The sequence below is a fragment of the Anguilla rostrata genome, chromosome 5, assembly GCF_018555375.3.
Source record: "Anguilla rostrata isolate EN2019 chromosome 5, ASM1855537v3, whole genome shotgun sequence".
NCBI lineage: Eukaryota > Metazoa > Chordata > Actinopteri > Anguilliformes > Anguillidae > Anguilla > Anguilla rostrata.
This window is the reverse complement of record NC_057937.1, coordinates 3,532,383-3,559,507: the sequence shown is the minus strand read 5'-3', so window position 1 is coordinate 3,559,507 and position 27,125 is coordinate 3,532,383. Positions and strand designations below refer to the sequence as shown.

Sequence of the window (27,125 nt, the reverse complement as noted above, 5' to 3'; positions counted from 1 at the left end):
AGCAGCCAGGGACAGTGAAAAAGAAAGAAAAAATCATGTCCCTCGCTAAATTCGCGCCTAAAAACCTGTGGCTCATGTCACGCTTTCGATTTCACGGCGTTCTTTGTTTTCCCATTGGACGGCACGAATGAACAGTCAACGCACTAAAAATAAACTACGTCGTTAACAGTTCTGCGACTTCAATCCTATAGCCTTTAAATTAATGATTTGTGTGCTTAAGCAGACTTTCTTTTTTTTTGTAGAAGTCTGGTATTAAATGTTTCTCCACTGGTGTGATAAAAGAGATGCCGTCTCCGAACCTGATGAAAATTAAATGTGCAGGATGAATCATTGCTATTGCAATTTAGACAGTCGCTCGGAGCTACCGCGTTATTTATTACTCCTCCGCGCGCGCTGTTAGTTCAATTTAATTTCGTCGAGTAAAAGGGAGGAGGCGGAGCAGAGGTGAGCAGAGGAAGAAAAATGACCAACGGCGGCACGAATGCGCTTCAGAAGCATTTATATCACGACTCCTCGCGCCCTAAATATGCAACTGTTTTGCGACCATGGCTGAAAAAAAGAAGTTGATGCAAACATCTCCCTTTGTCTTGTATTTGATGCTAGCTGTCATTCATCACGCACGGAACTCATGCATCAGCGAATAGGTGAAAGAAGTAAATAAATATATTGCAAGAAGCGCTGATCTCATGTCACAAAACTGACGTCTAGAATACCGCAGTATAAAATATGATCCGAATTGACTGAATCCGAATAAAATAGAGAGGGAGTGAATATAGCAAACATAGTTTATCTGTTGTAAATTTACATAATACAATTGTTCTTCGTGCTGTCTGACCTCTGTTTACTGATATTCAGTGTGGGCGTGCTAAACAATTTCAATTTTATCAGTGCATTGTTGACTCTGATGGCGTGCTTATTTTCTGTGTCCTTATAACTATTCATGAAGGGCTGAACCCAAAAAACAGAGCATATATTAAACACACCATTTAGGACAGCACCAAAGCATTTGTTACCCAGTAGGACAAAAGAATGAGTAGATCCAAGATACTCATCTCGGTAGCCTAACACTGATGGGAGTTTGCCTCTCAAATCATAAAGCTGAAGCATTACAATTTGACGAATCTTGTGAATTACAGAGACCAAGGACAATGCTGTGGTCATGGCTAGCAGGTCCTTGGGTACACCTTTTGATCATCCTCCCTAGTATTTTGTGCCACTCACCTGGATTTATTAATTAGCACAATTATTCAGCCATGAGGTATAGAGCTAATTAGGAAAATCAGCTGGCTGAGTTCATGGGTGGACAAAAACACATGGCAGGACTTTTACTTCCCGAGCCCTGGGCTTTCAACCTCTGGTGGAAACCCCTGCGACCAATCAAAACCTCCTGTGGTTAGGAAGCGGGGAGGATGGAGGGAACGCAGTCTGGCGGCTGACAGTTTCCTCTTTATCAGCCTCTTGACTGCTCCGCCAGCTGCCTTTGTATGAGCACGCAGATGACAGAGGTGTAGCTGAAACAGGAACAGGAGCACCGGGGAGGAGCGGTCACGGTTGCCGCAGTCCCCCGTGGGCTCAAACAGAGGATGGTGAAGGATGATTCTTGTCCTCTGTTGCATGCTTGGGCAATCTTAGAGGTCACTGCTCATCTAGGCCATTCTCTGTGTAGTTGCTGTGCATAAATGCAATACATGGACCTGAGAGAAGACTTCAAAGGTTGCTGTGGTTACGGAGGTGGACCTTTTATTCGATTAGCATTGACTGCCGGCTAATCGACTGATGGGACCGTGGCCACTCTTCCTAGATGAAGGGCTGGGAAATAGAAGTGCGTTCCCGTTTTTACATGAAATTGCTCTCATCCCCAGAACCTGCTTAAGTGAGCACTCCCGGGCACTTGTGTGTTCAGGAGGGCACTTAGACTGACTGCACTTAACCCTTTGAAGAGCACTTTCTTTTCTTATTTGGAATGTTCTCTGAAAATTCGAAGTCAGTGTTCTAGAACTCCGTTGCTGTCAATTACCAGCAGTGATTGTGACATCAGCATTAGAATGTTCAGCCAAGAAAATTCTAATAGCATATTTGTGTTCTCACACCTCAAATGGTTAAGAGTGTGGTTTTGCATGTCCGCTGCACTGCCTCCTTGGCACCTGAAGCTGGAGTTATCAGACGCGTAAATGAGACCCCTGTTTTCTCTGCCTCAGAAGTGTGAAGCTGAAGCTGGGGAAGCTGCTCTTTTGATCTGTCCTGCAAATTTCATTGCATAACTGCTTCAGTGTACTCAATTATGCACGCATTGCCACATAGCAAGTCATACAGAAAACATACAAAAGCATGTGCTAATTATTGTGCGTATATAGGCTCTATCCTTAAAGTAAAATCTGAAGCACCTATTGTTGTTGCATGTGTTCTACTACTGTTGTACACAGCACCAAATAAATACTAATTATAAGGCCACATGTTTATCTTGGAAGTTATGCCCTGTTTTTTTAGGGTACCCGTGATAATATCCAGGCTGTCTGAACTCCTGCTGAGAGCCTCACTTTTTGCACAATATTGTTTCCTTTTTAAGCGTAAACAGTCTCCCATCCTCCATATATCCTTAAAAAAAAAAAAAAATAGAGAGAAGAAAAACACCCAGAAAGACTTGTGTAAATCACGGGGTAAAAATAGGCCGTGCTAATAAGATACACCCACCTAAGCTCACAGCTATCTAGAATTACTCCACACAAGCTTCCCACCTGAACCGATTCTCTGCAAACATGCCTTCTGTTTGTAGAGCTGATGACTGCATATTTACGCAGCAGCAGATCTCTGCTAATTCGCCAGCTGGGCCCATTGGTGTTCCAGCACATACATCCTCAGGTGCCTCCGAGATTTCTCAGAGGTGATTCCACTGATCACTGCTGCTCTCGGATGATAATGCAACAGTGTCTGTGTGTTAATTGTGTGCTAACGACCAAGGTAGCAAAACTGCTTTTATGCTACTCCTTTCCTTATTCAAATAAGACACATGGAGTCAGGCACGCTAATCAATAACTTCAAACATAATACACACGCAAGAGACTTTAAATTTCCCTCCATTTTCCTTTCTCTTCTGACATTACTTTCGAGCCCTTATTTGGGTATTCCCTTTGAAGAGGACAGCAGCTAACGTACAATGTCATTAGAACATTAGACTGCAGAATAACTGATGAGTTTTATTCATTTAAAATAACTTTTGTAATAATTTTGATGTACAATAACAAAAACAAAAAAAAAACTGACAAGATTTCTCTGAGTGTTTAAGAAAAAAGAAAAAAAAAGCATGACGGTTTAGGGTCTAGAAGAACTGCTTTGACAGGGCTGTGTGCATTGGTATAATGAAATGCATTTCACATACATATTGCTGTGATAAATGTGACAAAAACCAGTGGCCATTGAAGCACTGTATGAAATATCACTTTCATTGCCAAGGACAGAATCTAAACTACAGTGATATTTTTTTTTTTTTTGGAGGGGGGGAAACATAATACTTTAATATGAAGCCTGAAATGAAAGCAAATAAATAAATGCATATAAAACAAAATTAACAAGCATATATCAGATATGTCAAAAGGTGAAAGTAAAGCACAAAGCTTGCATTTTCCCCATCTGTTACTGTACCCTCCTTGCCTAAGGAAAAATAAGTCACTTTGAACTACATGGTTATAGCGCCCCTAGGTGGTTTGAATCGGAAATGCCTGGGGAACCTATTGAAAATCAGATGTTTTGTTTCAAATGAGCATGTTCTGCAGCCACTTAATGTCTTCCAATAAGTTTCTTGCAAAACCAAATTTTCCTCTGCATTTTTGCTTATCTGTTACATACACAAACAATAAACTCAAGCACATCCTGCCTCCCCGTTTTTTTTGTTGTTTTTTTTTAAAAAAAAAGGTTTTGTGTACTTAAAATGAGCTTTATTTCTGAACCTCCGCGCTCTGTCAGTTATAACTCCCAAATCCACGGGGGTTAAATCTTACTTTATGTCACTTCTCAAAGTTACAAGTCGTTTTGAAACCAGGAAAATAAAACGAGCACAAGAACAGAGTAGAAGACTGGGAAGTTGCACACAGACTGTGAAAAATAGGTTGCACATAGAATGACAGCTAGTTGCATTTCTATGTCGTGTGAGCGTAATAAGAAAGCGACTCAAAACAAATCAAACGGACCAATCGTGATCTTTCATTTGGGTGTCGTCACGCAAGTCGCATAAACGACGTACAGGCGAAGCGAAACGGTCGCCTGGCGCCAAAATTTAAGTTAAAAAACTGTGACTGTAAGTTGCAGTCGGAGATACTTGCTTTCTTGTTGTCAAGGCTAATTTAAAAAATAAATCTTCATTTTAAGTCAGCCAGGAAGGATCACTAAGCGATTCTACGTGCTCTGGATTTTTATTTACTTTGTTTTAGCTACTGGGCTGCGGGTTACGATGCATATCAAATCTATCATCATAGAGGGATTCAAATCTTACGCCCAGAGGACGGAAATCAATGGGTTTGATCCTCTTTTCAATGCCATTACTGGGCTGAATGGCAGTGGGAAATCAAATATACTGGATTCAATCTGTTTTCTGCTCGGAATCTCTAACCTGTCACAGGTAAGCTAGCGGTTAGCTAGTTTCTAACTTGTGTGTGTAATCATCAGGAACGCTAGCTAAAACTTGAAATGAAAAGTGCGTAGGCTGGATAGCACGCCGATTCAGCCAGCTAGCTAGCTAAATTCTGGCTTGTTTTATCGAGCTGCGTTAATGTAGCTAGCTAATTTAACTTAAGTTAGCTCGCGAGATAAATTGGTAACCCACATCGTAAAAATACGTAGATGGCTATTGACTAGGCGGCCAATTCAAATTGATAGACTTTGTTAACGTTAGCCTTTCACACCGTTACCTGATGCTGTGAAGTAAGTAAACACCTTAATTCCTATAACCTAACTGCTAACAACCTGAATCCTTATTTGTAAAATTAGGTGCGGGCGTCAAATCTCCAGGATTTGGTGTACAAAAATGGCCAAGCCGGAATCACCAAAGCGACTGTTTCAATTACTTTCGACAACTCTGACAAGAAGCAGAGCCCCCTCGGGTTTGAAACGCACGATGAAATCACCGTTACCAGACAGGTACGTTAAAACTAACTGCCGATAAGTATTTTATGCAACGTTAATGACATTCGTAACTTGTCCACTTAGCTAGTGAATAGAAATCAAGACATGACGACACGTAGCTATACAAGATATCTTGGTTTTTAAGTTGCATGTTTATGCTTGAATAATAATGCGGTCTCCTTTCTGCACCCTAAAGGTAGTTATAGGCGGAAAGAACAAGTATTTGATAAATGGCATGAACGCCAACAACACTCGTGTGCAGGACCTCTTTTGCTCTGTGGGACTGAACGTAAACAACCCGCACTTCCTCATTATGCAGGTAAGCACATTATATGCAGCAGAGGATTTGTGTTGAACGTTTTCTCGTCGCACAATTTATTCTGAAACTGTTAAAATGTTTTCCCCCAGGGGAGAATTACCAAGGTCCTAAACATGAAACCACCTGAGGTGAGAACCTTTGTAAATCATACTGTTTTCAATGCCGAATGAGTCTGTCCCTTTTGGCTGTTAGTATGAACAGAGGAAAACATAATGGTACATGATGTATAAATAATAAAGGAGGCTGAGTGCATGATGCAGTTTGAGTGATGTTTTTTATCCTGACATCGTGTAATTGGTTAGTATGTGTGTGGAGTGTTCTGTGCAGTACTCTGTGTATTCTGTTGGCATTCTCTGCACCAGTCTTCCGTGTTCTTGAGTTGCCCTGGAGAAAGGGCACCTACCTGAGGACTGAGAATAACAACAACAGTAATATGCTCTCTGCCTGTTAGATCTTGGCCATGATCGAGGAGGCAGCCGGTACCAGGATGTACGAGTGTAAAAAAATCAGCGCCCAGAAGACCATCGAGAAGAAGGAGGCCAAACTGAAGGAGATCCAGACGGTGAGAAACCGCGTCCTCCGCTGTAGAGGTTTGATCTGTACCCACTGCCACGTCTGACCACTCTCTCCCTGCTTATCCTTAGATCCTTGAAGAGGAGATCACACCCACTCTTCAGAAGCTGAAGGAGGTAGGTTTCATTTGTCTGTTTACTTCTATATCTTGCTGTTGGAAGCCTTTTAAAAAAATATATTATTTCTATCAAGCTTTTTATTTATTTTGGCCAATGGGTTTATGCTTGCAGAGTGTGAAAGATGAAGATTAAAAAAAAAAAAAAATTTTAAGAGTGTATTGACAAGTTAATATTACTTACTTGCGGGTGTAATGTGCGAGAGCAGATGTTTTGTCGCTGGGCTTTATGGGTAGCGGTCCCGTAGCGTGGCTCACGCGTGTGTCTGTAACGAGCGGTCTGCTCGCTCCCGCAGGAGCGCTCCTCGTACCTGGAGTACCAGAAGCTGATGCGTGAGATCGAGCACCTGAGCCGGCTCTACGTGGCCTACCTGTTCGTGTGCGCCGAGGAGACCAAGGCCAAGTCCGCCGACGAGCTGAAGGGCATGCAGGACGACATCGGCAAGCTGCAGGAGGGCATGGCGGAGAACGAGCGCAGGGCGAAGGAGGTGTCGCAGGAGATCCAGGAGCTGGAGAAGAGGAGAGACAAGGTACCGCGGCCCGAAACGTGCCCAAACGACGCTGAATCCACAGCGTTTCATCCACTTATTTGCATGCCCTGTCAGGCTGCTGATCCCGGGATAATCTGAGGTGGGAGATCCAGGCCCAGAAAGGAAAAGTCCTCTCCAGTATTGTGTTCCAGTCACCTGGATTTGCTAATTGGCGCAATTCTTCTGCCTGGGGGTAGAATTAATCTGTGAAATCAGCTGGTTGGGTTCACGAGTAGAAGAAACGCACGGAAGACCTTTCACTTTCTGACCCCTGGATTTCCACCCCTGGGGATAATGAATGCAGCCTGTGATGTCACTGTGATTTTGCTAGAGGGAACGTAGCCTGTGACATCACGGCTCGTGTTTTTCCCCGCAGGATGTGGGCGGGGTCCTGAAGGCCCTGGAGGACGCGCTGTCGGAGGTGCAGAGGGTGGACGCCAAGGCCCAGAGCGCCCTGGACCTGAAGAAGCAGAACCTGAACGAGGAGACCAAGAAGCGCAAGGAGCTCGTCAAGAGCATGGAGGAGGTGAGGGCTGGCTGTGTTTTCCTGCTGGTCTACATCCTGTAGAAAAGTGATGAGAGAATTTTTGGTGATGCTGTCATTCTTTCATTTTTGTTGTTTTTCGAAAAAAAAAGTTATTTTATGGTGCAATTCTCCAACAAATCAGAGTTATCATTGAAATTGTCGTGGATGCTTTAACTGCTTACTCTTACCTAACTGTGATATTGATTGGCTGGGAGAGGGGCGTATGGCATTTAATTTGCCTCTGCTGACCCCCAGGATAAGAAGGTGATGGCGGCGAAGGAGAAGGAGGTGGCCAAGATGGCAGAGACGCTGCGCAGCGTCCAGGAGGAGGGGCAGAAGGACACGGAGGCCCTGGCCGCCGCCCAGCAGCACTTCAACGCCGTGTCTGCCGGCCTCTCCACCAATGAGGACGGAGAGGAGGCCACGCTGGCCGGCCAGATGATGACCTGCAAGAACGACATCAGCAAGGCCGACACCGAGGCCAAGCAGGTGGGCTCTCTGCAAACAGCCTGGGAGCTGCAGGTTCACTTTTCTGGTGGGACTGTTGAAGTAGGTGCTGTAATTATGTCCATTAATATCTGGTGTAACATGGAGAAAAGGCTCAGAAGATCAAGAGTGTCAGCTTTATGACAAAGACTCCATGAGAACTTGTGGTGATGCTTCAGTATTGAAGACTTCGCATGGGACCAGCATGAGAAATGTCTTAAATTTAATGGCATGGCTGATGTTGCGTTTTTATTTATTTTGTTTTCTGTATAGGCTCAGATGAAGCTGAAGCACGCTGAGCAGGAGCTGAAGACCAAGCAGGCGGAGGTGAAGAAGATGGACAGCGGCTACAAGAAGGACCAGGACGCCTTCGAGGCGGTGAAGAAGAGCAAGGAGAAGCTGGAGGCCGAGATGAAGAAGCTCAACTACGAAGGTGGGGCCTGATCCGCCAGCACACGCCCCTCAGCCGCGACGCTCTGCAGTCTTACCCACGATGCACTGCAGTTTCGCCCTTTTCTCGGTTCTGATTGGTGGTGTTTATGCCCCCCCAGATGGAAAAGAGGAGGGTCTGATCGAGACCAGGCGGAGGCTGCTGCGTGAGGCCACCCAGCTGAGGGAGACCTACGAATCCATGATGGCCAAGTTCCCCAATCTGAGATTTGAATACACGTAAATGTTCACTGAATATTCCCTCCCCCTCACTTATCATTAATACCACAGTCCATTTGTCTCCTGCCTTTGAAAAATGGTTTAGATACTTGTATTTTTGTTGTGAATACAATTCTTGTTTTTGAAGCTCAAACTCACAGACCTATGTACTTGGCAGAAGACTTTGTTTTCCTTGGTATTTCACCATGTATGTCATGAGGCGTTGGCGTACCCAGCATGCACTTGTGTTCCTCCGTTTCCAGAGACCCGGAGAAGAACTGGGACAGGAGCAAAGTCAAAGGCCTGGTTGCCAACCTGATCTCCGTGGGAGACGTGTCCAACGCCACTGCACTGGAGGTGGTGGCCGGGGGCCGTCTCTACAATGTGGTGGTGGACACGGAGGTGAGCGCCAGGAGTTCTTTAAGTCAGACTTTGTCTAAAAAAAAAAAAAAAAAAAATCAGTCTCAGTTAACTCAAGTACTGAACTGGACTGTAGTTACTACTAAGAGGGAAAGGATACTTTCCAGTGATTTCAGAATTAAAATTTTATTAATGTAGGAAATGCCACAGTTGCTTTAGTATTGTCCTGTAAGGGTTTTAAGTGAATTCTGTCCCTGCCCAAACGGCACTTCCTAGGTTACAGGAAAGAAGATCCTGGAGAAGGGCGAACTCAAACGCAGATACACCATCATTCCCCTGAACAAGATTTCTGCCAGAACCTTGAACGACAACGTTGTGAAGACCGCAAAAAATCTGGTAAGGATTTCCATTACAAGAACATTTTTAAATCCAGCTTAGAAATATATTTTTACCAGTCAGGAGCATGATGGGGACAAACAAGCCCTTTCCCTGGGTTCTGTTTTCGGTAGGCCGGTCTCTGGTTCCTTTTCAGCGCTCATGTTTGAATGTCCCCCAGGTCGGGGCTGATAACGTCCACACCGCCCTGTCGCTGGTGGGCTTCGAGTCGGACCTGCGGAAGGCCATGGAGTACGTGTTCGGCACCACGCTGGTCTGCGACACCCTGGACAACGCCAAGAAGGTCACCTTCGACAAGAGGGTCATGACCAAGACGGTCACGCTGGGAGGGGACGTGTTCGACCCCCAGGGGACCCTCAGCGGAGGTGAGGCGCTGACGGACGGCTCGTTTGGAATGGTGTTATGGAATTGACCGGTTCTTGTGGTTTAACCAAAATTCGTTGTACCACAGATGCAGTATAGTGCTTTAACCCATGTCATTTGGGCTGGTATGACGTGGTCAAACTCAGGGAAAGAGTCTGGCTGGACACACCAAGCATTTGTACACCATCAGCATTTACACAGCAGCTTTGCCAGAACAGACTTGACTTCTTTGTAAAATAAATGCAGCATCATACTGAGTAGTTTCTTCTTACTGAGAGATGTGTCAGGATGTAAGGTTAATCCTGTGACATATTGCCTGTTAGCGTCTGTTAGCGTTGCCAGTAGGGTGGCTGGCTATCCCCATGTTGCCGGCAGCAGGACTGACGGGGGGCCTGTTTGCCTCCGTTTCCCAGGAGCCCGAGCGCAGACCGCCTCCGTGCTGTCCAAGCTTCAGGAGCTGAAGGACGTCCAGGACAACCTGGAGGCCAAGGAGACGGAACTGCGCTCTGTTGAGAAGGACCTGAGTAGCCTTAAAGGGACGGCTGACAAGTAAGTGCCTTCAATCCCCCTGTGGCTCACAGGGAGGCCAAATACGTCCCTGCCTTTAAATTAACCCCTCGCAAGCTCCCTTATTTTAACAGCTTTAGACCTGTGCTCATTTATTTATGGAGTTGTGTGATGTATAGATTCTATGTATAGAGGCTTAAAAAAATGATTTTTTTAAATAAAGTGATCCTATTCTGATTTGGGGGCTCATTCTACTTGTTGAGTAATTTGCAGAACAAGTCATTGTATTTTGAATGCAGTTTAAAATATTAAATGTGAGGTAAAACTAGAAAATAATTGTTGCAAAATAATTGTAATTGGGTGATAATCAGCGAATTCTGCAATGCTATTCTGATGATGTGTCCGGAAGTCTACAGCGCCCCCTGCTGATCGTTACAGGTACCGGCAGCTGAAACAGCAGTTGGACCTGAAATGCGAGGAGGTGGAGCGTCTGCAGGTCAAGCTGCAGCAGAGCTCCTATCACAAGCAGGAGGAGGAGCTACAGATTCTTCGCAAGACCATTGGTAACTGCACACAAACGTCCCTCAGATTAATCAGCCCTGGTCTAAGTCAGCAGTGATGTACTTAATTTAGATAATACCATAGAATTATCTTTAATTTTCTTAGTCAGTCTTTTTATTCATACCTGTGGCCTATATCGCTTAAAACAGGGGGAAAAGTCCCATGTTTAGGTTAGTTTTGGCGAAGGCGAGGGCAGGGCGGTGTTTAGGGTCCAGTGAGTCTAACGTGCGGTTTTGGGGCGCAGAGGAGAGCGAGGAGACCCTGAAGAAGACGAAGGAGGTGCAGAAGAAGGCGGAGGAGAAGTTCAGGGTGCTGGAGAACAAGATGAAGAACGCCGAGGCGGAGCGAGAGAAGGAGCTGAAGGCCGCTCGGCAGAAACTCGACGCCGCCAAGAAGAAGGCCGACGCCTTCAACAAGAAGCTGAAGGAGAAGCAGCAGGTGTGTGTGTGTGCGCGTCAGTGTGTGAGAGTGTGTATGTGTGAACGCCTGTGTGAGTGTGTGCGTGCGTGTATGCACATTCATGCTTATACATGGATGCTGGTGATGCCGGTTCTCCTCTCTAACGGGCCGCTCCCAACCCCCCACCCCCCCAGGAGGCGGACGCGCTGGCTCTGGAGCTGGAGGAGCTGAGAAGGGAGCAGGAGGGCTGTCAGCAGCAGGTGGAGGCGGTGGACGAGGCGGTGAAGGCGCTCCGCGAGCAGATCGACAACATGGCCGCCGACGTGTCCGGCAGCAAGGTCAGATCCGCTGGCCTGTCACATGTGCACATGCACACACAACTGACCTGTTACACACGTGTGCATGTACACACACCAATGCACACACAGCTGTCCTGTCTGACACACACACAAGCGCACGCACGCATACACACAATTATCACAGTTTGTAATGGGTTAGTAATGAGTTAATAGGTTCAGTGAGAAGTGAAATTCAGGGCTGTGCAGCTGACTATTTCCATATCAGGAAAGCGCTCAGAAAACGGCTTTAATCTGAATTGCCTTGGTGTTATAAGTGTGTACGGGTCCTGGTGTCGGGACGGTGTAATTTGGGGGTGTAGCACTGACTCCCCTCGCGCCTCCTCCTCCTCTGACTCCCAGGAGGCGGTGAAGAAGGCTCAGGAGGAGCTGTCCAAGCAGAAGGAGGTGATCATGGCGCAGGACCGGGAGATCAAGGGGAAGACGGCGGAGGTGAACGGGCTGCGGGAGAAGAACAACGAGGCGCAGCTGCGCATCAAGGAGCTGGAGCACAACATCAGCAAGCACAAGAAGGACAGCGCCGACGCCGCCGCGCGGGTACGACACGGGGGCGCTAGCGCCGCGACCGCGGGGCTGCTGGGCCAGAGGCAGGCGCGCTAACCACCACTCTAACGATGAGTTCGCTGCTAGCGGCTGTGCTAACTACCACTCAGCGGCTGTGCTACCCACCATGCTAACGATCAGTTCACTGCTAGCGGCTGTGCTAACCACCACGCTAACAATGAGTTTCCTGTTAATGGATGTGCTAACCACCATGCTAATGATGAGTTCAGTGCTAGCGGCTGTGCTAACCACCATGCTAATGATGAGTTCAGTGCTAGCGGCTGTGCTAACCACCATGCTAACGATGAGTTCAGTTTGTGGCTGAGCTAACGACGGATTAATTGTAGGCAGCTATACTATCCACCACGACTCATCTGAGATGTCCAAGGGAATCCGCTTCGCGTCGGCGGCTGTCCTGAATGCTCGCTCTCTCTCTCTCTCTCGGGCAGGTGGGGCGGATGCTGGCGGAGAACGACTGGATCGCGCCCGAGAGGCACCTGTTCGGCCAGCCCAACACGGCCTACGACTTCAAGGCCAACAACCCCAAGGAGGCGGGCCAGAGGCTGAAGAAGCTGGAGGAGGCCAAGGCCAAGCTGGAGCGCAACGTCAACATGAGGGCCATGAACATGCTGAGCCAGGCCGAGGAGAAGGTCCGTCTCAGACTGCTTTCCTTGCGTTTCCACGGCGTCAGTTCGGTGTACAACCGGGATACAAATTGTAGGTGTAATGTAAATAGCATTAGCAGAAAAGTCTGACGCCCGGGGTCACAAAGTAAAAATCCTGTCCTGTATTTCTACCGCCCATCGACTCTGCCAGTTGATTTCATTAATTAGTTCTTCCTCCTGGCTGAAGGATCGTGCTAATTAGCAAATCCAGGTGCCTGGAAGTATTCGGGAAGACTTTTACTTCCTGTATTTATATCTCCCACCTCTGAACTTTAGCTGGATATTTACTGAAATGCCTTGTTTAATGGTACTGTTAAACCAGGTTTGTGGATCTTGGTGGTTTCCTGTACATGTTTTTGTAGGTTAATTCGGTATAAAACAAGGTTGTTTGTTGCTCTCCTCTCAGTACAATGATCTGATGAAGAAGAAGAGAATTGTGGAGATCGACAAGTCAAAGATCCTGAAGACCATCGAGGAGCTGGATCAGAAGAAAAACGAGGCTCTGAACATCGCCTGGAAGAAGGTATCAACCTGGCTTTTACCAAGCTGCCCACAGAGGAGGGTTAATGCTCACCAACGAGTGTCCAGCCAGGCTGTGGGGGTGTTAACACACACACACACATTGTTCAGGCCCTTCATTTAAGAGTCATGTGTGCTGTGCTCCAGTGTTCAGGTGGCTGTGGGTTCACTGTGTGTCCGTCTGTCCGTCCGTCCAGGTGAACAAAGACTTCGGCTCCATCTTCTCCACGCTGTTGCCGGGGTCCGACGCCCGTCTGGTGCCCCCAGAAGGCCGCGGGGTCCTGGACGGTCTGGAGTTCAAGGTCGCCCTGGGCAACACCTGGAAGGAGAACCTGACTGAGCTGAGCGGAGGTCAAAGGTCAGTGCCCACGCGGGGTGAGCCGCCCGTCGCGGCGAGGGGGGCATGGGGTGTGGGCGTGCGTCGCTAACCGCTGCGCCCCCTGCAGGTCTCTGGTGGCGCTGTCCTTGATCCTGGCCATGCTGCTCTTCAAACCCGCGCCCATCTACATCCTGGACGAGGTGGACGCCGCGCTGGACCTGTCCCACACGCAGAACATCGGCCAGATGCTGCGCACGCACTTCACACACTCACAGGTGCTGGGGCGTCGCCGTGGGCACATCAGTAGTCCTAACCTGTGATGCTGTACGAATATGAGACCTGGTCTTGCATTTTGTGATCTACCTGCTTTACTTACTTTACCTTACCTTCTACTTACATCACTGTTATCTTTGATGGGCGCTGCATAAATATCACAATGTCAATTGTCCTGTCTGGTGATGTTGGAAGGTAAGTACTGATCATGACTGCTTTTACAGTACCCTCTGCCTCAAGTACTGCATTTCACAGAGTGACTCACCATTTAGATCTGAATGCTGATTTTATTTTTATTTCTCTTACCGTTCCAGTTTGTTGTGGTCTCCCTAAAAGATGGAATGTTCACGAATGCCAATGTCCTGTTCAAGACCAAGTTTGTGGATGGGGTGTCCACAGTGTCCAGAACCACACAGAGCCAAAATGGTGGCAGTGTTCCTGGCCACAGAGGACAGGACAAGTCCAAACTAAAGGACAAACGGCACAAGCAAGCCATGGCCAACTGAATACTGCACCATCTATAAATGTCTGTCTGTCTGCGTGATGAGCTTAAGATATTTTTATATGTCACTGGTGATTCAGTAGTCCTGTAGTTTTTTTTCTAACTGAAGCTTTTGAAAAGCGCACTGTCTGCTTTTTCTTTGTCTTTTTAAATGTCTGTATATCCTAAATAAAACCACTTATTTGGAGAGCCTAAACAAAAATCTGTTTCTGTGTTGCTGTAATGTTGCTTGTTGCTGTAATGATTTTGTCATTAGAAATAACAGGAATGGGCACTGCTCAGTATCACTGACGCTGGAGGTTCATTACTTTCATTCACAATATAAAGTCGTTTATTTGTACTTTTTAGTGACCAATTCCAAAAGGTTACAGATCGAGCTTGAAGCATTCATTTGGTTGAATCGACTTTTCATACGAATAATAAATAATTTAATATTCACTGAAGATTCAATTAGTAGTTTGGCCTTTACGTATAATCTTATATAATCAAATGTTAAGATGTTCTCGTAGCCTTCAAGTGGTGTTGCGGCGAATTTGGACGGGTTCCCAAACTTGATGTACCTTGCGAAATTATTGCTGGATAGCGCGGGTTTACAAGGGCGAGTTTCCGGTTTTTGGTTCGGCGCAACACAAACCATTATTGTGTTAGCCCAACAAGATCAGCACCATGGACAGTGTCAATCACTCTTGATAATTTTTTCCCACCTTTTGATCGTACGGTTTAGATGACTGGGAATGTAACCAACAAAATCAGGCTGGTTTCGTTGTACGTTCTTGTATTTATAATGGCTATAACCTTTTTATTAAAAAAAAAAAAAAAAATAGTTTTAACACCTGCAAACTAAGCGTTGCCTGTAGTATCAATCAACGGAGGTGAAATACTAAAACATTAATCTAGTTGCAAAGCTCGCCTAGAACGGCATACATGCTGATTTCTAAAGATTAAGGCTTGAACGATGTCCGTGTGGAGACAGCAGATCCGAACCATAATATCCTACGAGGCTCTAGAAGCGCACACGTGATTATGTTGTTTGAAAACATTTGTGGGGGTACATTGATTCTTAAATCATGCGGATGGCTATGCCGCTTCGCTCTTCGCAGAGTTGGCCGATCATCATGAGATTCAGATCAGAATGTCTGCGCACAATTCATGCAGCACGACACACTCAAACACGCCTACTCTCCGTTGCTGTCCGTTCTAGAAGCAGTTGGGAGAGAACAGGAAAGCTGTCATTAACCAAGGGAAAGGACTTTAACTTGACCCAGCGCCAGATCGGAGCTGTCGCATTTGGATTGCAGTCAGAATGGCCGAATTGTTATCGTTTCGCCGTGATTTTGGGGGACAAAGATTCAAGCTGGCATCTGGCTTTTTCCTACAATCGCGTTAACTTTTTCCCGTGTTTGTTCCAAGATGGGCTGGTTCCTCACCAGCAGTAGTAGTCATGGCTATTTCTATTTTCTTAGAGATGTGTTTGTGTTAACGATGCTCATTTTTAGAGCTTTCATTTTATTTTTCCGGAAAGGAAAAGGGCATCCGTGACTGTGGCCCTGTAACGTCATGGTTTTACCTTCTGTAGCAGACAGATGTGACGTCACGTTGGATTTAGGTTTAAAGCCTGGTACCGTAGCATATATGTAAAAAAAAATAAAAAAAACAATTTCATACATCCCAGGGTAAGTTAAATCGGCGTGGTAACTGCATATCCTTAACAGGCTGCCCATTTTCCCCCAACAAAACCTGCCGGTATATTCTATAGCTGTTCACTCGCCAGTCTGCCGTATGTAAACCGGTTAGTGAAAAATACTTGCAACCGTGTACAATTGCATGACGGGCAATATTTCAACGTAGTGTTGTGGAAATGTAATCGTTTGTAGTACGGTCCCACATTGGCCTACAAGAACTGCAATAGCAGCGTAAGTTCTTTTCGGAACGTATTTGCTGAGTGATTTGGGGGACGTGCTTCAAGCAGAAAAAGGGGTATTTGTCGTCAGTAATGAGAAAGGAATCGGGGAAATGGAGAAGTTTTTTGTGGGATGCATGCTGCTGTTATCTTACAATGGGCCTGCTACACTATGGTTCTTTGGGCGAAGTGTTATTTTGTTTCTAGCTTCTACAAGTTAGCTAATTTTGCTAAGGCATTTGACACATCACTGCCAGAAATCTTGTTGTTTCTTGTTTTAGTATGTTGTCAATCTGTACAACGCGTTCATTTGGGTTCCTTCTGGCTAAATAAATCGGATGGATCTTGCAAAACGAGTTGGCTAGCAAGCCATTTGTTCTGAATGCCAGAAGCTAACTAGCTACATTACAAGCAACAGATCATGTAGCCTACTGTACTCGTTAGGTGCTAAACAATGCGGATGCTACTATGACGGGTGCGAAGCGTAGGCAAGCAGGACTGGCCATCGAAGTTTGCAAGCTCATAACATGTCATTGAGATTGGTGCAACCCTCATCTGCCATTGCACGCAATCTCAGAAGAATGTAGCCACTTGAGAACTGAATACAGACATTAGCCTGCAGTTAGCACTATCTAGCACTTGCTGTAGCGGTTATGTTACTTATACGAATGCATGCTAATAAGTAAAGTTACTTGTAGCTAACGTTAGCTAAGAAAGATTGCTGTCGCTAAATTAAAGATTCGAGGTAGCTTATAAATTATTACCTTCAGAAATTCGGTAACTTCAGTTTGTCTTTATATAAGCGATGGCTCAGCTTAATGCTTCATAATTTTTCTGATATCTATCATTTTTATTTGCCCACTTCTCTGGTCATCAAGTCGATGGCTGTAATGTTTACAAAACTGACTGACATGAACTTGTGCTGAACCTCCATGTTTGATGCTTGAGTCCCACCTGGCGGAAGTTTTGAAAACAGCATTTAAAACGCAGCTGGTAATTTACTCTCGGTGTTATTAGTGGAGCAGATGGACAATATTATTTAAAAATATTAAAATAAATAAGACATGTCTCTTAAAATGCATCCAGGCATGCTCTGTTTCACTTCAATGGACTAGTTTTATTTTATTTATTTTTTTTCAATTTAATGCTAGCCTGTGGTTAATGGTGTTTTACCTTCAGAAATTGAATTAAATTCTTGATTTAGTGTACGCTTGGCTGCTCCTAATATGTTTTCGTTACGTTTGCCAAGTTTGCTGAATATATGCTGTGTTTTAAACGTTTGGGACTACAGGCACAATGGCAGCAGTAGAGGTGGATCCGCCTCCGCCTCCCAACCCGACCTGCAAAATCATGACCTTTCGGCCCTCCATGGAGGAGTTCAGGGACTTCAATCAGTACCTGGTCCACATGGAGTCCCTGGGAGCTCACCGCGCCGGGCTGGCCAAGGTAGGGAGGGCGTCCCGCATGTAGAAATGAATGCTAGTCATTATTGATGTTATACTGATATCTAGTGGTCGGTATTTTTGACAGTGAAGAACACAGTTTATTGGCTGAATACTTCCTGTTCACCTGGTGTCCGCTGAGCCCAGTTTGTGAGTGTCTGTGAGGTCTCTAACACTGTAGCTGCGGGTTTTGAACAAAAAAAAGGAAATGGTCACAAGCGGTGCGTGTGTGTGTGTGTGTGTGTGTGTGTATGCGACTGTGTCTGAGTCTTTGCATAATAAGTGGTCAGTGTGCCCTGTTTGAGACGTGGCATGGAGTCTGTCTGCGTCTGGAACTCTGGCAGGATGACTATGAGGCCACTCTTCTGAGAGAAAGGCGCTCACTCATGCTAAGCTGATGGAAGACGCAGTCTGAGGTTTTATTCTAGAACACTGCGTAAATGCTCTGTTGTGCTCCGCTCTGGTGACCGTGGCGACCGCGGCGTTTGGGTCCTCTCTCAGGTGATCCCGCCCAGCGGCTGGCGGCCCCGGCGCAGCTACGATGACGTCGACGGGCTGGTGATCCGGGCCCCCGTACAGCAGATGGTGGCGGGGCAGTCCGGGCTCTTCACCCAGTACAACATCCAGAAGAAGGCCCTCAAAGTGCAGGAGTTCCGCAAGCTGGCCAACAGCCACCAGTGAGTTCTGCTTTCATAACATACATACATACAGTACATTCATACATACATACATACATACATGCATGCATACCTTTATTCAAAATTCAAAATATAATTTCATGTGCATATTTACACGGAGGCAGAAATGAGTTTTTCTGACAATAGTTTTTGAGTTAAAAAATATTTTGCAAAACACTGAAGCATAGTGAGAGTTTTAACTGGAGAAGGTCAGACCTGTGATAAATTGTGGATTAGCAGAAGGCCAGCCCTTGCTCCTCCTGAATGTTGGAATTTCTGGACCTCACACAGATACTGCACGCCTCGATATCTCAACTACGAGGACCTGGAGAGGAAGTACTGGAAGAACCTGACCTTCCTGGCTCCCATCTACGGGGCCGACGTGAGCGGAACACTGTACGATGAAGTAAGGAGCCTGCTGAGCCCAAACCAAACCAAACCAGCTGTACTGGAACTGTCATATTGTAGCTGGACACTCTGGGCTTATCTTATTAATAATAATAATAATAATAATAATAATAATAATAATAAACCCTATTTTTATAATGCCTTTCATTCAACACAAGTGACAGATTGACAAATAGTAAGTACGATCAGACTAAAATGCATAAATTATACATCACAGACAGAGCATGAAATGTAAAACAGTGTAAGATTAACAGGTGTATATATTGAAAGAGTATGCGATTAAGAGATTGTTCTGGGCTCGGCTGTTGCTCTGGTAACTGGCCTGTGTTCCAGGGAGTGGAGGAGTGGAACATGGGCCGCTTGGACTCCATCCTGGACGTGATCGAAGAGGACTGCGGCGTCTCCATACAGGGGGTCAACACCCCCTACCTGTATTTCGGGATGTGGAAGACCAGCTTCACCTGGCACACGGAGGACATGGACCTCTACAGCATCAACTACCTGCACTTCGGGGAGCCCAAGTCCTGGTAGGGGGTCTCTGATGTTCTTCAGCTCTCTCTTATTACACAGCACACAGGGGGACAGAGGGTCCTTTAGCACAGGCCAGTGAGCTCTTGGCTTTCTTGTGTCTGAAGTAATGCATTTACAACACCAGCTGTACGGGAGGTCTGGATCCGTTCTCCTTATATGGAGCTAAATGGTACCGTGCAGATATGAACAAGAACTGTGATAATTATTACATTTCATTATTTGATTACATGGATTAATCTGTATGTGTTATCTGCTTATAAATTTAATGAATCTGGTGAAGTTTTTCTTACAGACAATTTAACTAATTTAATCCTTGGTATTCTGTTGAGGAATCTTTAATTGAATTAAACAAATTGAACAGTGTGAATATACCCATGTAAACCATTTATCAAGGACAAGCAATTAATATAGGTGGTTATGTTTTTGCAAAAGTCCTTTCTTGAATGTCAAGGAACAGGAGTCCTATTTTTAAGTATGTATTTGTAATAAATGAGCTTTCCTTTTCTGGATACACCGACATTAGCCTCTTGTCAACCTTCTCTGCAGCCCAGGATAACTTCCAATTGTTCTTTGTCCTACCCGAGGAAGTCAAATGGCGCTGGTGTTGGTCAACAGATGGCCTAATCCCACAGCTAATTAACTGACTAAATAGTTTCCGTGGAGACCTACCTGATGAAGCGGTACCTCTGTGACACTGTGTAATTTATGGGCACCTGCTAATTACCCAGGAGACGGCGGTGTGAATACTCAGCACCGCACCGCCGTACGCCCGGTCCTGAAGGTGATCGAGTCGACAAATCGTGTCGCCACGTTCGTTTTTGTTCCTGCGATTTTCTCGGGGTTTCGGGAACTGGAAACGGCTCTGCGTCTCGAGTCTCCTGCCGCCCTCCGCTGCGTTCGTCCTCACGCTGGCGTTCCTCTCTAAAGGTCGCGCACGCGCGCAGACAGTACCACAGGGAGGGTACCGCTAATGAGGGGAGGGCTGAGTGTTCCTCCGAGGGCTACCTGCTCACCTGTGGGTTTCAGGTGCGTTGTGGTTGTGGGGTAGAGATGGAGCAGTGTTTGCTCGAGAAACGCTGGCTGACTGAAAGGCATACTATGCAGGATTTTTTTTGGGCCTTGCTGTGGTCCTGCGTTTTCAATCAAAGAAGTCTCCTCCTCTGGCCCAGTCTGAACTCGTGGCTAAACCAGTTGGGATACTCATCCAGTATAAGCAGCGTGTATAAGAAAATAATTTATGGGCATTTTTCACTTCTGGATGTCTGGTTGGCTGATGTAGGGAATCTGATAAGCACTGGAGATTCTGTTGGTCTGCTGATGCCAATAGTTTCACATTTAGCAATGCTATTTTGCAAATATAAATCCAAGATGTTGCAGTAACTTTTTGTTGCCACTAGAGGACAATAATGGGTACCTGGTTCATGATGTTTTCTGTCCTGTGTCTTGTAGTAATATTTCGATCACAACACGCAAAATCTCCGGCAAAACGGATTTGTCGTACATCAGATGTGTCACACACCCATCCGGGGTTTTTTTTTTTTTTGGAGATTGGATTGGCCCAGCGGGCTTTGTGTTCTGATGTGATGGCGGACGGAGGCGCGCGCGGTACGGGGATTCATAGCGCGGTGAGGTCTTAAGCGGGATGTAGCGGCGAACGGCTGCCTCTCTCGCTCTCTTCCTCTCCGGCCCTTATCTCGCTTTCTCAAAGCCCCCCGCGGTTAAAGCGCCGCGGAATGTGGCGGCCGCGTCGCCTTTCTTTAGGCGAAGCCCTGCCCCCCCCCCCCCACCCCCACCGCATCCAGCATCAGGCGAAAAAGCGCTACAGAAAGTTGCGATTTAGCTGCCCTGCCAGCTGGATCATTACGCTGTCAGTGATAAGCATCAGATTCCCTTCGAAGCCGCCGCCGCCATCCGTTAGAAAAGGCCGGGAGGAACGCGACAGGAATCTCTCTAAATGGCTTTTTCCCCGGCCACGGGGGAGAATAATGGCTCACAGAAACGGCGGGGGCATTAGATGCGATTCCGGGCGAGTTTAAGTCCGTATTGGATTCCCGGTTTGGGGGGGGGGGGTGGTGTGGTGAATGGTGGACTTATCTGCACAAGTCTCTGATTCACTGCGGCTGGAGCTGCCATAGGCAGGGCTGTCACAGCGTAAAGCCTTATTCCCGTCAAGCCCCCCCCCTCCCCGCCCCCCCCCACCCCACCACCCCCCTCTGCAGGCATCTTTTCTAAAAATCAGAGGTGAGATTGAGCTGCACAGCTTTCTTTCTCTCACGTGATCATCTCTGATATCTGAAGGCGCTTTTTGTCCCTCTAAGCCCACCAGCTTATTTTTCCCTCTGTTCGTAAAGCGTTGGGGACTTACATAAAGACAGGCTGATCCTAGATCAGTTTTGCATTTAAGCATGTAATGGATAGCGTTATGACACAGACCGGGGCCGAACTGGTCCTAGGCTCAGACATGCACGAGGGCCTTTGTCTCTTTCTCATGTTCGGTTCTCACTGGTCGTTTCCCCTTCTCGCCTCCAGGGGGCAGCATGGGATCTCGCATCGCCGCGTTCGAGCAGGACATCAGCGTTAGCGGATAGCGCTCGCCCTGCGCTCTGAAAGGATCCTCGTTTAGCACGTTAGCACGTTAGCCGTATGAATGCTAATTCTGCCTCCCCGCACGGACTTCACCTGCCGCCCCGTCCGCCCCATTATTCCTCCCTGGCTTCTTTGGAGCGCGGTCACAGCAGACCCAGTCGAACCTCGAGCCCGTTTAGTCAAAATCACATGTAATCAATGTGGCATCCTGGCTAAGCGTGTGTGTACTAATAGGGTATCGATTGCTGCAGTCCCCCCAGGGCCCCGGAGAGCACTGGCTGCAGGCTGGCCTCAGTGTAAAGCACTGGGCTCCTGCCACTGCGTGCCTCCTCCTGTCACCTCCTGCCACCTCCTGGTTCGTCTTCCACCGGGCTCCTGCCACCTCTCGCCACTTCCTCCTTCAATCTCCTCATTCCAAGCTTTTTTCTTCCCGCTGATAAACCATAAGAAGAGCCCAAGTGCTCTGTAAGGTCAGGCTCTATGCTGAAATTGGCATTTTAGCCATAGTTTTTCGCTGGATTTGTTTGTGTGTGTGTATGTGTGTGTTTGTGTGTGGGGGGGGCTGTGCCTTCCGTTTGCCTGGGGCGAGTGAACCCCCTGCACCCCCCACTCCCACACCCGTTGGGCCGTCTCCCTGCTCGTTAGAGCCCAGTGACAGCCCCCCCCCCGCCACCGCCGTCCCGTCTTGCCTGGCTGTACGTCTCTGGAGACCAGAGAGAAGTACCCCCCCGCACCCCCCTACCTTGCCCCCCCAGCCCTGACATCCACCTCTCCCTCTCATTGCTTTATCGCCTGACAAGAAAACTGGGTGCCTGACCGTGAGAGAGAAACTGTGAACTCCCGCGCGATAGGAGTTTGAGAGCCGAGCTGTGTGTCTCCCGCTCGACGATCTGAAAGATGGGTGTGTGTGTGTGTGTGTGTGTGTGTGTGTGAGAGGTAGCTGTGTGTCGGGTGGGGGTTTATGTGGCTGGATTGACAGGGGCTGTAAAAATGCATGGGACCCAGTGCTATGTGTGTAACAGACCATAGGCGGAGAGAGATCCTCAGCCGGACGTTCCAGGCAGCTTCTGGGAAGTTTCGCCGAAAGGTCTTTTTGATTTGACGGGAAAGGCTAACGGCGTCAGACTGTTCACGGCGATCGCTGCGGGCGGGTTTTTTTCCCCTCGCGCCCGCTCCGCGTTCCTTCCTCCATTTTGATGGATTACAGGCCGCTGCGTCGCGATTGGCCGGTGTTCCTCCCTTCAGTTCCGATCCGCCAGCCCAGGGAGCGCGGAGACGCTGAGGCTGTTTCTCTGACAGCGCGGCGGTTCGTCTGTTAGAGCTGCTGTAAGCCCAGCGCAGATCTGGTGAAACGGCACAAATCTTTCTGTTTACCGCACGTCCGTACCCTCCTTTCATTCCTGTTGTAATTTTTTTTTTATCCAACTGACCACTAGAGGTCAGTCTTGCACTACACGGCACTGAGTATTTCTCCTCACTGGCTGATTCTCTATCTCTGTTCTCTGTCATTGCGCTGATATCCAACTCATTACTGCATGCATCGCAAAACTTTTCTGAAATTATACGATGTGGAGTCAATTTTGTGTTTTTTATTTTTGAAATTTCATTTATTTTCCTTTCAAGAAGCTATTTGGCTATGTTAAGGCTTAGTGTGCGGTCTAATCAGCATTTGGGTTAAGCTGGTCACTGGTCCCAGATAGAAATCTACTGCCGCTGTTTTTTTGTCAGCGAGTCGATGGCATGTGAGAAAAAGGCTTTGCCAGCAGGCTTTTGGAAATCACAGTGTGTGGAACACAGGAAAAGGCCACAGATTTACCATCCGTTAGGAGCTGAAAGCCGCACCATTTCCCATGCAGTGTGGGCACGCCGTAAAGGTCAAACCTTTTCCAAGCATTCTGACCTCGGCTGACACCTTTTTGAAACGCCTGGGAAATACGACCGCGTGTGAACTCCGTCGTTCCAGATCCGGTCGACCGGTCGAGCGGTTAACCTTTTCACCGCGGGGGTGCGAAAAAAAAAAACCCTCCCCACCACAGAGATTAAAAAACAAGATGGCAGGCGCTATGGACGGGGTTCCTGGACGCTAGTAGTCAGGTTAGCAGGATGATTCCGCTGGCTGTTGACCCCTGAGGCGGGTGGAGCAGTCCATCGCCCGGATTTCTGTGCAGCGTACAGCTAGGGAGGCCCCCAGCAGCCTTTGTGTTTGTACTTTACACTTTAAAATGGATCACCGGCCTTCATCTCTCAGAAAAAGTCTGTCGCCATCCCAGAATGCCTCGCTTGTGTAGACCTACCTCTCCCTGGGCACTGGGCCGTGTATCTATGGTTTGGTGTGTGACATGGTTCTAGGTCACCAGTGCTGGGGTCGGTGCTGGAGGGGGGATTGTAATACTACAGCAACGTGCTCGGCCACTCGGGTTGGACGAGAGCCGGAGTTTCCGCGTATCGGGATGGCGATATTAATCTGGCGATGGATCGAGGCCCGGGGGAGATATCGATCGCGCAGAGGGCAGGGTGTGGAGACGGGGGGGGGGGGGGACGGGGGGGGAGCTCGGGGAACACGGAGAGCGCCGGAGCAGCGCGGAGATGCCCTCTGACTCACGGCCGAAATGACACCCCGCCCTCAGCGCTGATTGGTTTGTCCGAGCCGAGCCTTCAGTAATGGCTGTGAGCGTCAGGCTAATATTAGCCTTGAGGAGAAGCCGCTCTCGCGTTTGCCTGGTCAGTGGAAGGCCGAACTGTCAGTTAAGGGTATCTGCTACATGCCTGCGTTGTTGTTGTGATTTCATTGTGTGGTTCCTGATGGTTGCAGTGTTGGCTGCTGTTCCTGTCATTTGAAACTAATGATTGTCTTGAGCTTAAGGAACCACTGGAGTTTGTTCTGTTTGGTTTGAGTTTGTTCTATTTGGTTCTATCCTTTGTTTTACTCTCTCTCTCTCTCTCTCTCTCTCTCTCTCTCTCTCTCCTCCACAGGTACGCCGTTCCTCCGGAGCACGGGAAGAGGCTGGAGCGTCTGGCCTCAGGTAACGAGGGTCTCGGCACTTCGGCCAATCGCGAGGCACGGAATCCATCACCTGTCCACAGCCTGTCCACAGATCCAGCTGCGTCTCTCTCTCTCTCTCTCTCTCTCTCCCTCCTCTCTCTCTCTCTCTCTCCTCTCTCTCTCTCTCTCTCTCTCCTCCCCTCTCTCTCTCTCTCTCCCCCCCTCCTCTCTCTCTCTCTCTCTCTCAGCCTCTTTCCGTTCGGAGTGGCTGGAGAACAGAGGCGCTCTCCGCGTAAAATGGTTCTGCTCCTGGAAATGATTTCCAGCTTGTACGGGCTAATGTAAACGCGGTCGCCGCGGGCGCCAGGCTAAGCCTGACTGGTCACAGGGACAGTTTAAATCAGAGGGCCTCGGCTGCCCGCCGTTTTATGGGCCTGAAAGAGATGCTCTGAATTAATGAGTCTGCCCAACTCTGGAGGTCTTTGAAGACGCTTTTCAGAGGCAGACAGAAAAGGAGCAGAGCTGCTGATTGGTGGACACACGCAGGTGAAATTCAGGCGGCCAATCACCTCGCAGAGCCAGCCAATCGGCTCGTAGTGTGGGTGTAATGGATGCTGGGACAGAAAAAACTCTCCTAAAATTTTTTTCCAAGTAAATAAAATCGTGATTCTTAATTTCATTTCTTTTGATGAATCTCTTTTTAAATGGGGAAATAAAATGTCCACTGCTAATTTAAGCGGGATTTCATAAAGGAGGTGGGGCGTAATAACAGGTCACCTGTTTGCGTCAACAGTCCACGTGCAGGACGGACCTGCGGCTCACCGCCCCCCCGCCACCCCAGCAGCCCTCCCGCCCCCCCGCCCACCCCTGCCCTCCTGCCCCCCCGCCCCCTTATCCTGGCTCTGTAATTATCCCACTGTTCTTTATGCTCCACCGCTTTCATTTCTCCTTTCCATCGCCATGGTGATCGGCCGAGGAAATGGCAAACGCTGCGTTTGAAAAGGCGTCAGACCGCACGACTCAAAACCAGCAAAAGTTTCACTTCCACCCTCAGAGACTGCAGCCACCGCCGGTAGACCTGTTACAGCTGCCCCCTGCTAAAACTGCTACAGCTGCCCCCAGTATACCCGCATAGCAGCCCCCTACCCGCAACAGCCCCCCAGGTAGACCCGCTACAGCTACTCCCAGTAGACCTGCTACATGCCCCCCCCCCCCCCCAGTAGACCCGCTACAGCCACCCCCAGGTAGACTGCCAGCCCCTAAGACGCTACACTGCCAAGCCTAGAGCTGTTACTGCCGGCACGCGAGACTCCTGCCTGACGTGCGCCGAATACAAGAGAGGGTGACGTCAGAGGTTCAAAATGGCGGAAGCTGCGATGGCAGCGCACGCTGGAGACGCGTGCGTATTCTAGCGGGGAGGCTCGCCTGGAATGGAAACATTCCATAATGTTTAATACACCTGAAAGACGTTACTCATTTTTTCACTCCATAAATTTTTAATCCAGAGAATGTTTTCACCGCTGATATCAGGAGAGGATTTTCAGCTGCGAAGCCAAATGCTAGTGGCTCTAGGAATTCAGGAAAATAAAAGTAATAATAATTATTTTTTTATTTATTTTATTTTTGTTAACAAGAAATCTGAACCCACATTGAGTACTAAAAAAAACTCCTGTAAATGACTTGATTTTTAGCTGAAGTCGAAGGTCTTTGTCTTAGGAGTTCACACATGACGACTGAGTCTAGTTTAACGGTCCCAGAAACGTGTTTGTCTCTGCTTAAGAGAAAAGACGTCTTTTTTTAGAGTTCAGATGTAACCTATACTGTTTCAGGTTGCCGAGGGCAACGCTAGCTGTTCTTAGCAGGTCGGCGGTGCTGACCTCCTTTAATATGAGAGCGCGCGTGACGCGTGGACGTGTTCGCCCGCTTCGTGAGAGTCATGGAAGAGCACAGATCGCACTGCGCGGGCAGATCAGTCCCTTCCTCCCTGCCGTCACGCGTTCTCCGGTTCACCTCGATCTCCTGCGGATAAAAATAGAGATGAGATAAGAAAGATGGATGAAAAGATAAAAGAGGAAGAATTGAGTCCTCCGGGTCAAACTGAGCACGTAATGCCCCCCCCACACTACTGTCTCCCTGCTGAAGTGCTCATGTGGTGAGAGAGAAGCGGACGTTTGGAAGCGGTGGGGAGAATTCGGTTCTGCTAACCCCCCTCCTCCCTGCCTCCCCAAGAGGGCGGGGTCAAGGAGGGCGAACACAGGACCTAGTGAATCCACATGGAGGGCCCTAATGTCTTGTGAGGGCGCTGAGGGCCCTTTATTCTGAAGGAGGGATCGCTTAAAGCCCCCCCCCGCCATCACCCTTTTAACTGCCCCCCTTGACAAGAGGCCGGGAATCAAAAAAAAAAAACCCAAAACGTAGGTGCTTGATTAGAAGCGGTCATTAGCGAGCTGTGGATGTGCCCCACTCGCCGGCCGTAAAGTCATCCGGACTCGGTGTGTAATAGAGCCTGATGCTGCGGCTGAG

The 27,125-nt window shown here is 47.9% G+C and overlaps 2 protein-coding genes across 8 annotated transcripts in view; both read left to right on the top strand.

Moving 5' to 3' along the window:
- The first annotated feature begins 4,211 nt into the window (after positions 1–4,211).
- On the top strand, positions 4,212–14,277 carry smc2 (structural maintenance of chromosomes 2). Its single transcript, XM_064334620.1, has 24 exons — positions 4,212–4,612; positions 4,981–5,130; positions 5,312–5,434; positions 5,524–5,562; positions 5,886–5,996; positions 6,079–6,123; positions 6,419–6,652; positions 7,029–7,178; positions 7,434–7,667; positions 7,938–8,097; positions 8,216–8,333; positions 8,576–8,714; positions 8,949–9,068; positions 9,229–9,433; positions 9,845–9,980; positions 10,377–10,501; positions 10,744–10,937; positions 11,093–11,236; positions 11,597–11,791; positions 12,247–12,447; positions 12,869–12,985; positions 13,179–13,339; positions 13,428–13,575; positions 13,888–14,277. Exons 1-24 carry the CDS (start codon positions 4,445–4,447, stop codon positions 14,077–14,079), a joined length of 3,609 nt encoding a protein of 1,202 aa, XP_064190690.1. The 5' UTR covers positions 4,212–4,444; the 3' UTR covers positions 14,080–14,277.
- Positions 14,278–15,178: 901 nt separating this feature from the next.
- LOC135254450 (lysine-specific demethylase 4C-like) overlaps positions 15,179–27,125 on the top strand; it is a 108,690-nt gene continuing 96,743 nt past the window's right edge. For 2 of the 7 annotated variants that reach the window (XM_064334614.1, XM_064334612.1), the window contains exons 1-6: positions 15,181–15,748; positions 17,267–17,421; positions 17,919–18,094; positions 18,386–18,500; positions 18,836–19,029; positions 24,593–24,642. In XM_064334614.1, the coding sequence (XP_064190684.1) occupies positions 17,272–17,421; positions 17,919–18,094; positions 18,386–18,500; positions 18,836–19,029; positions 24,593–24,642 (685 nt within the window). In that variant the 5' untranslated portion in view covers positions 15,181–15,748; positions 17,267–17,271. Of the gene's footprint in view, positions 15,749–15,775; positions 15,989–17,266; positions 17,422–17,918; positions 18,095–18,385; positions 18,501–18,835; positions 19,030–24,592; positions 24,643–27,125 lie in introns of those variants that run through there. The other 5 variants (XM_064334618.1, XM_064334617.1, XM_064334616.1 and 2 more) reach the window with 4 other exon arrangements.

Bases quoted from the DNA above. Each gene is read 5' to 3' on its own strand.
- smc2 (XM_064334620.1), top strand. From the start codon at position 4,445: ATGCATATCAAATCTATCATCATAGAGGGATTCAAATCTTACGCCCAG. The intron at 4,613-4,980 runs GTAAGCTAGCGG...TTGTAAAATTAG, and splicing joins GAATCTCTAACCTGTCACAG to GTGCGGGCGTCAAATCTCCA. The intron at 5,435-5,523 runs GTAAGCACATTA...GTTTTCCCCCAG, and splicing joins CGCACTTCCTCATTATGCAG to GGGAGAATTACCAAGGTCCT.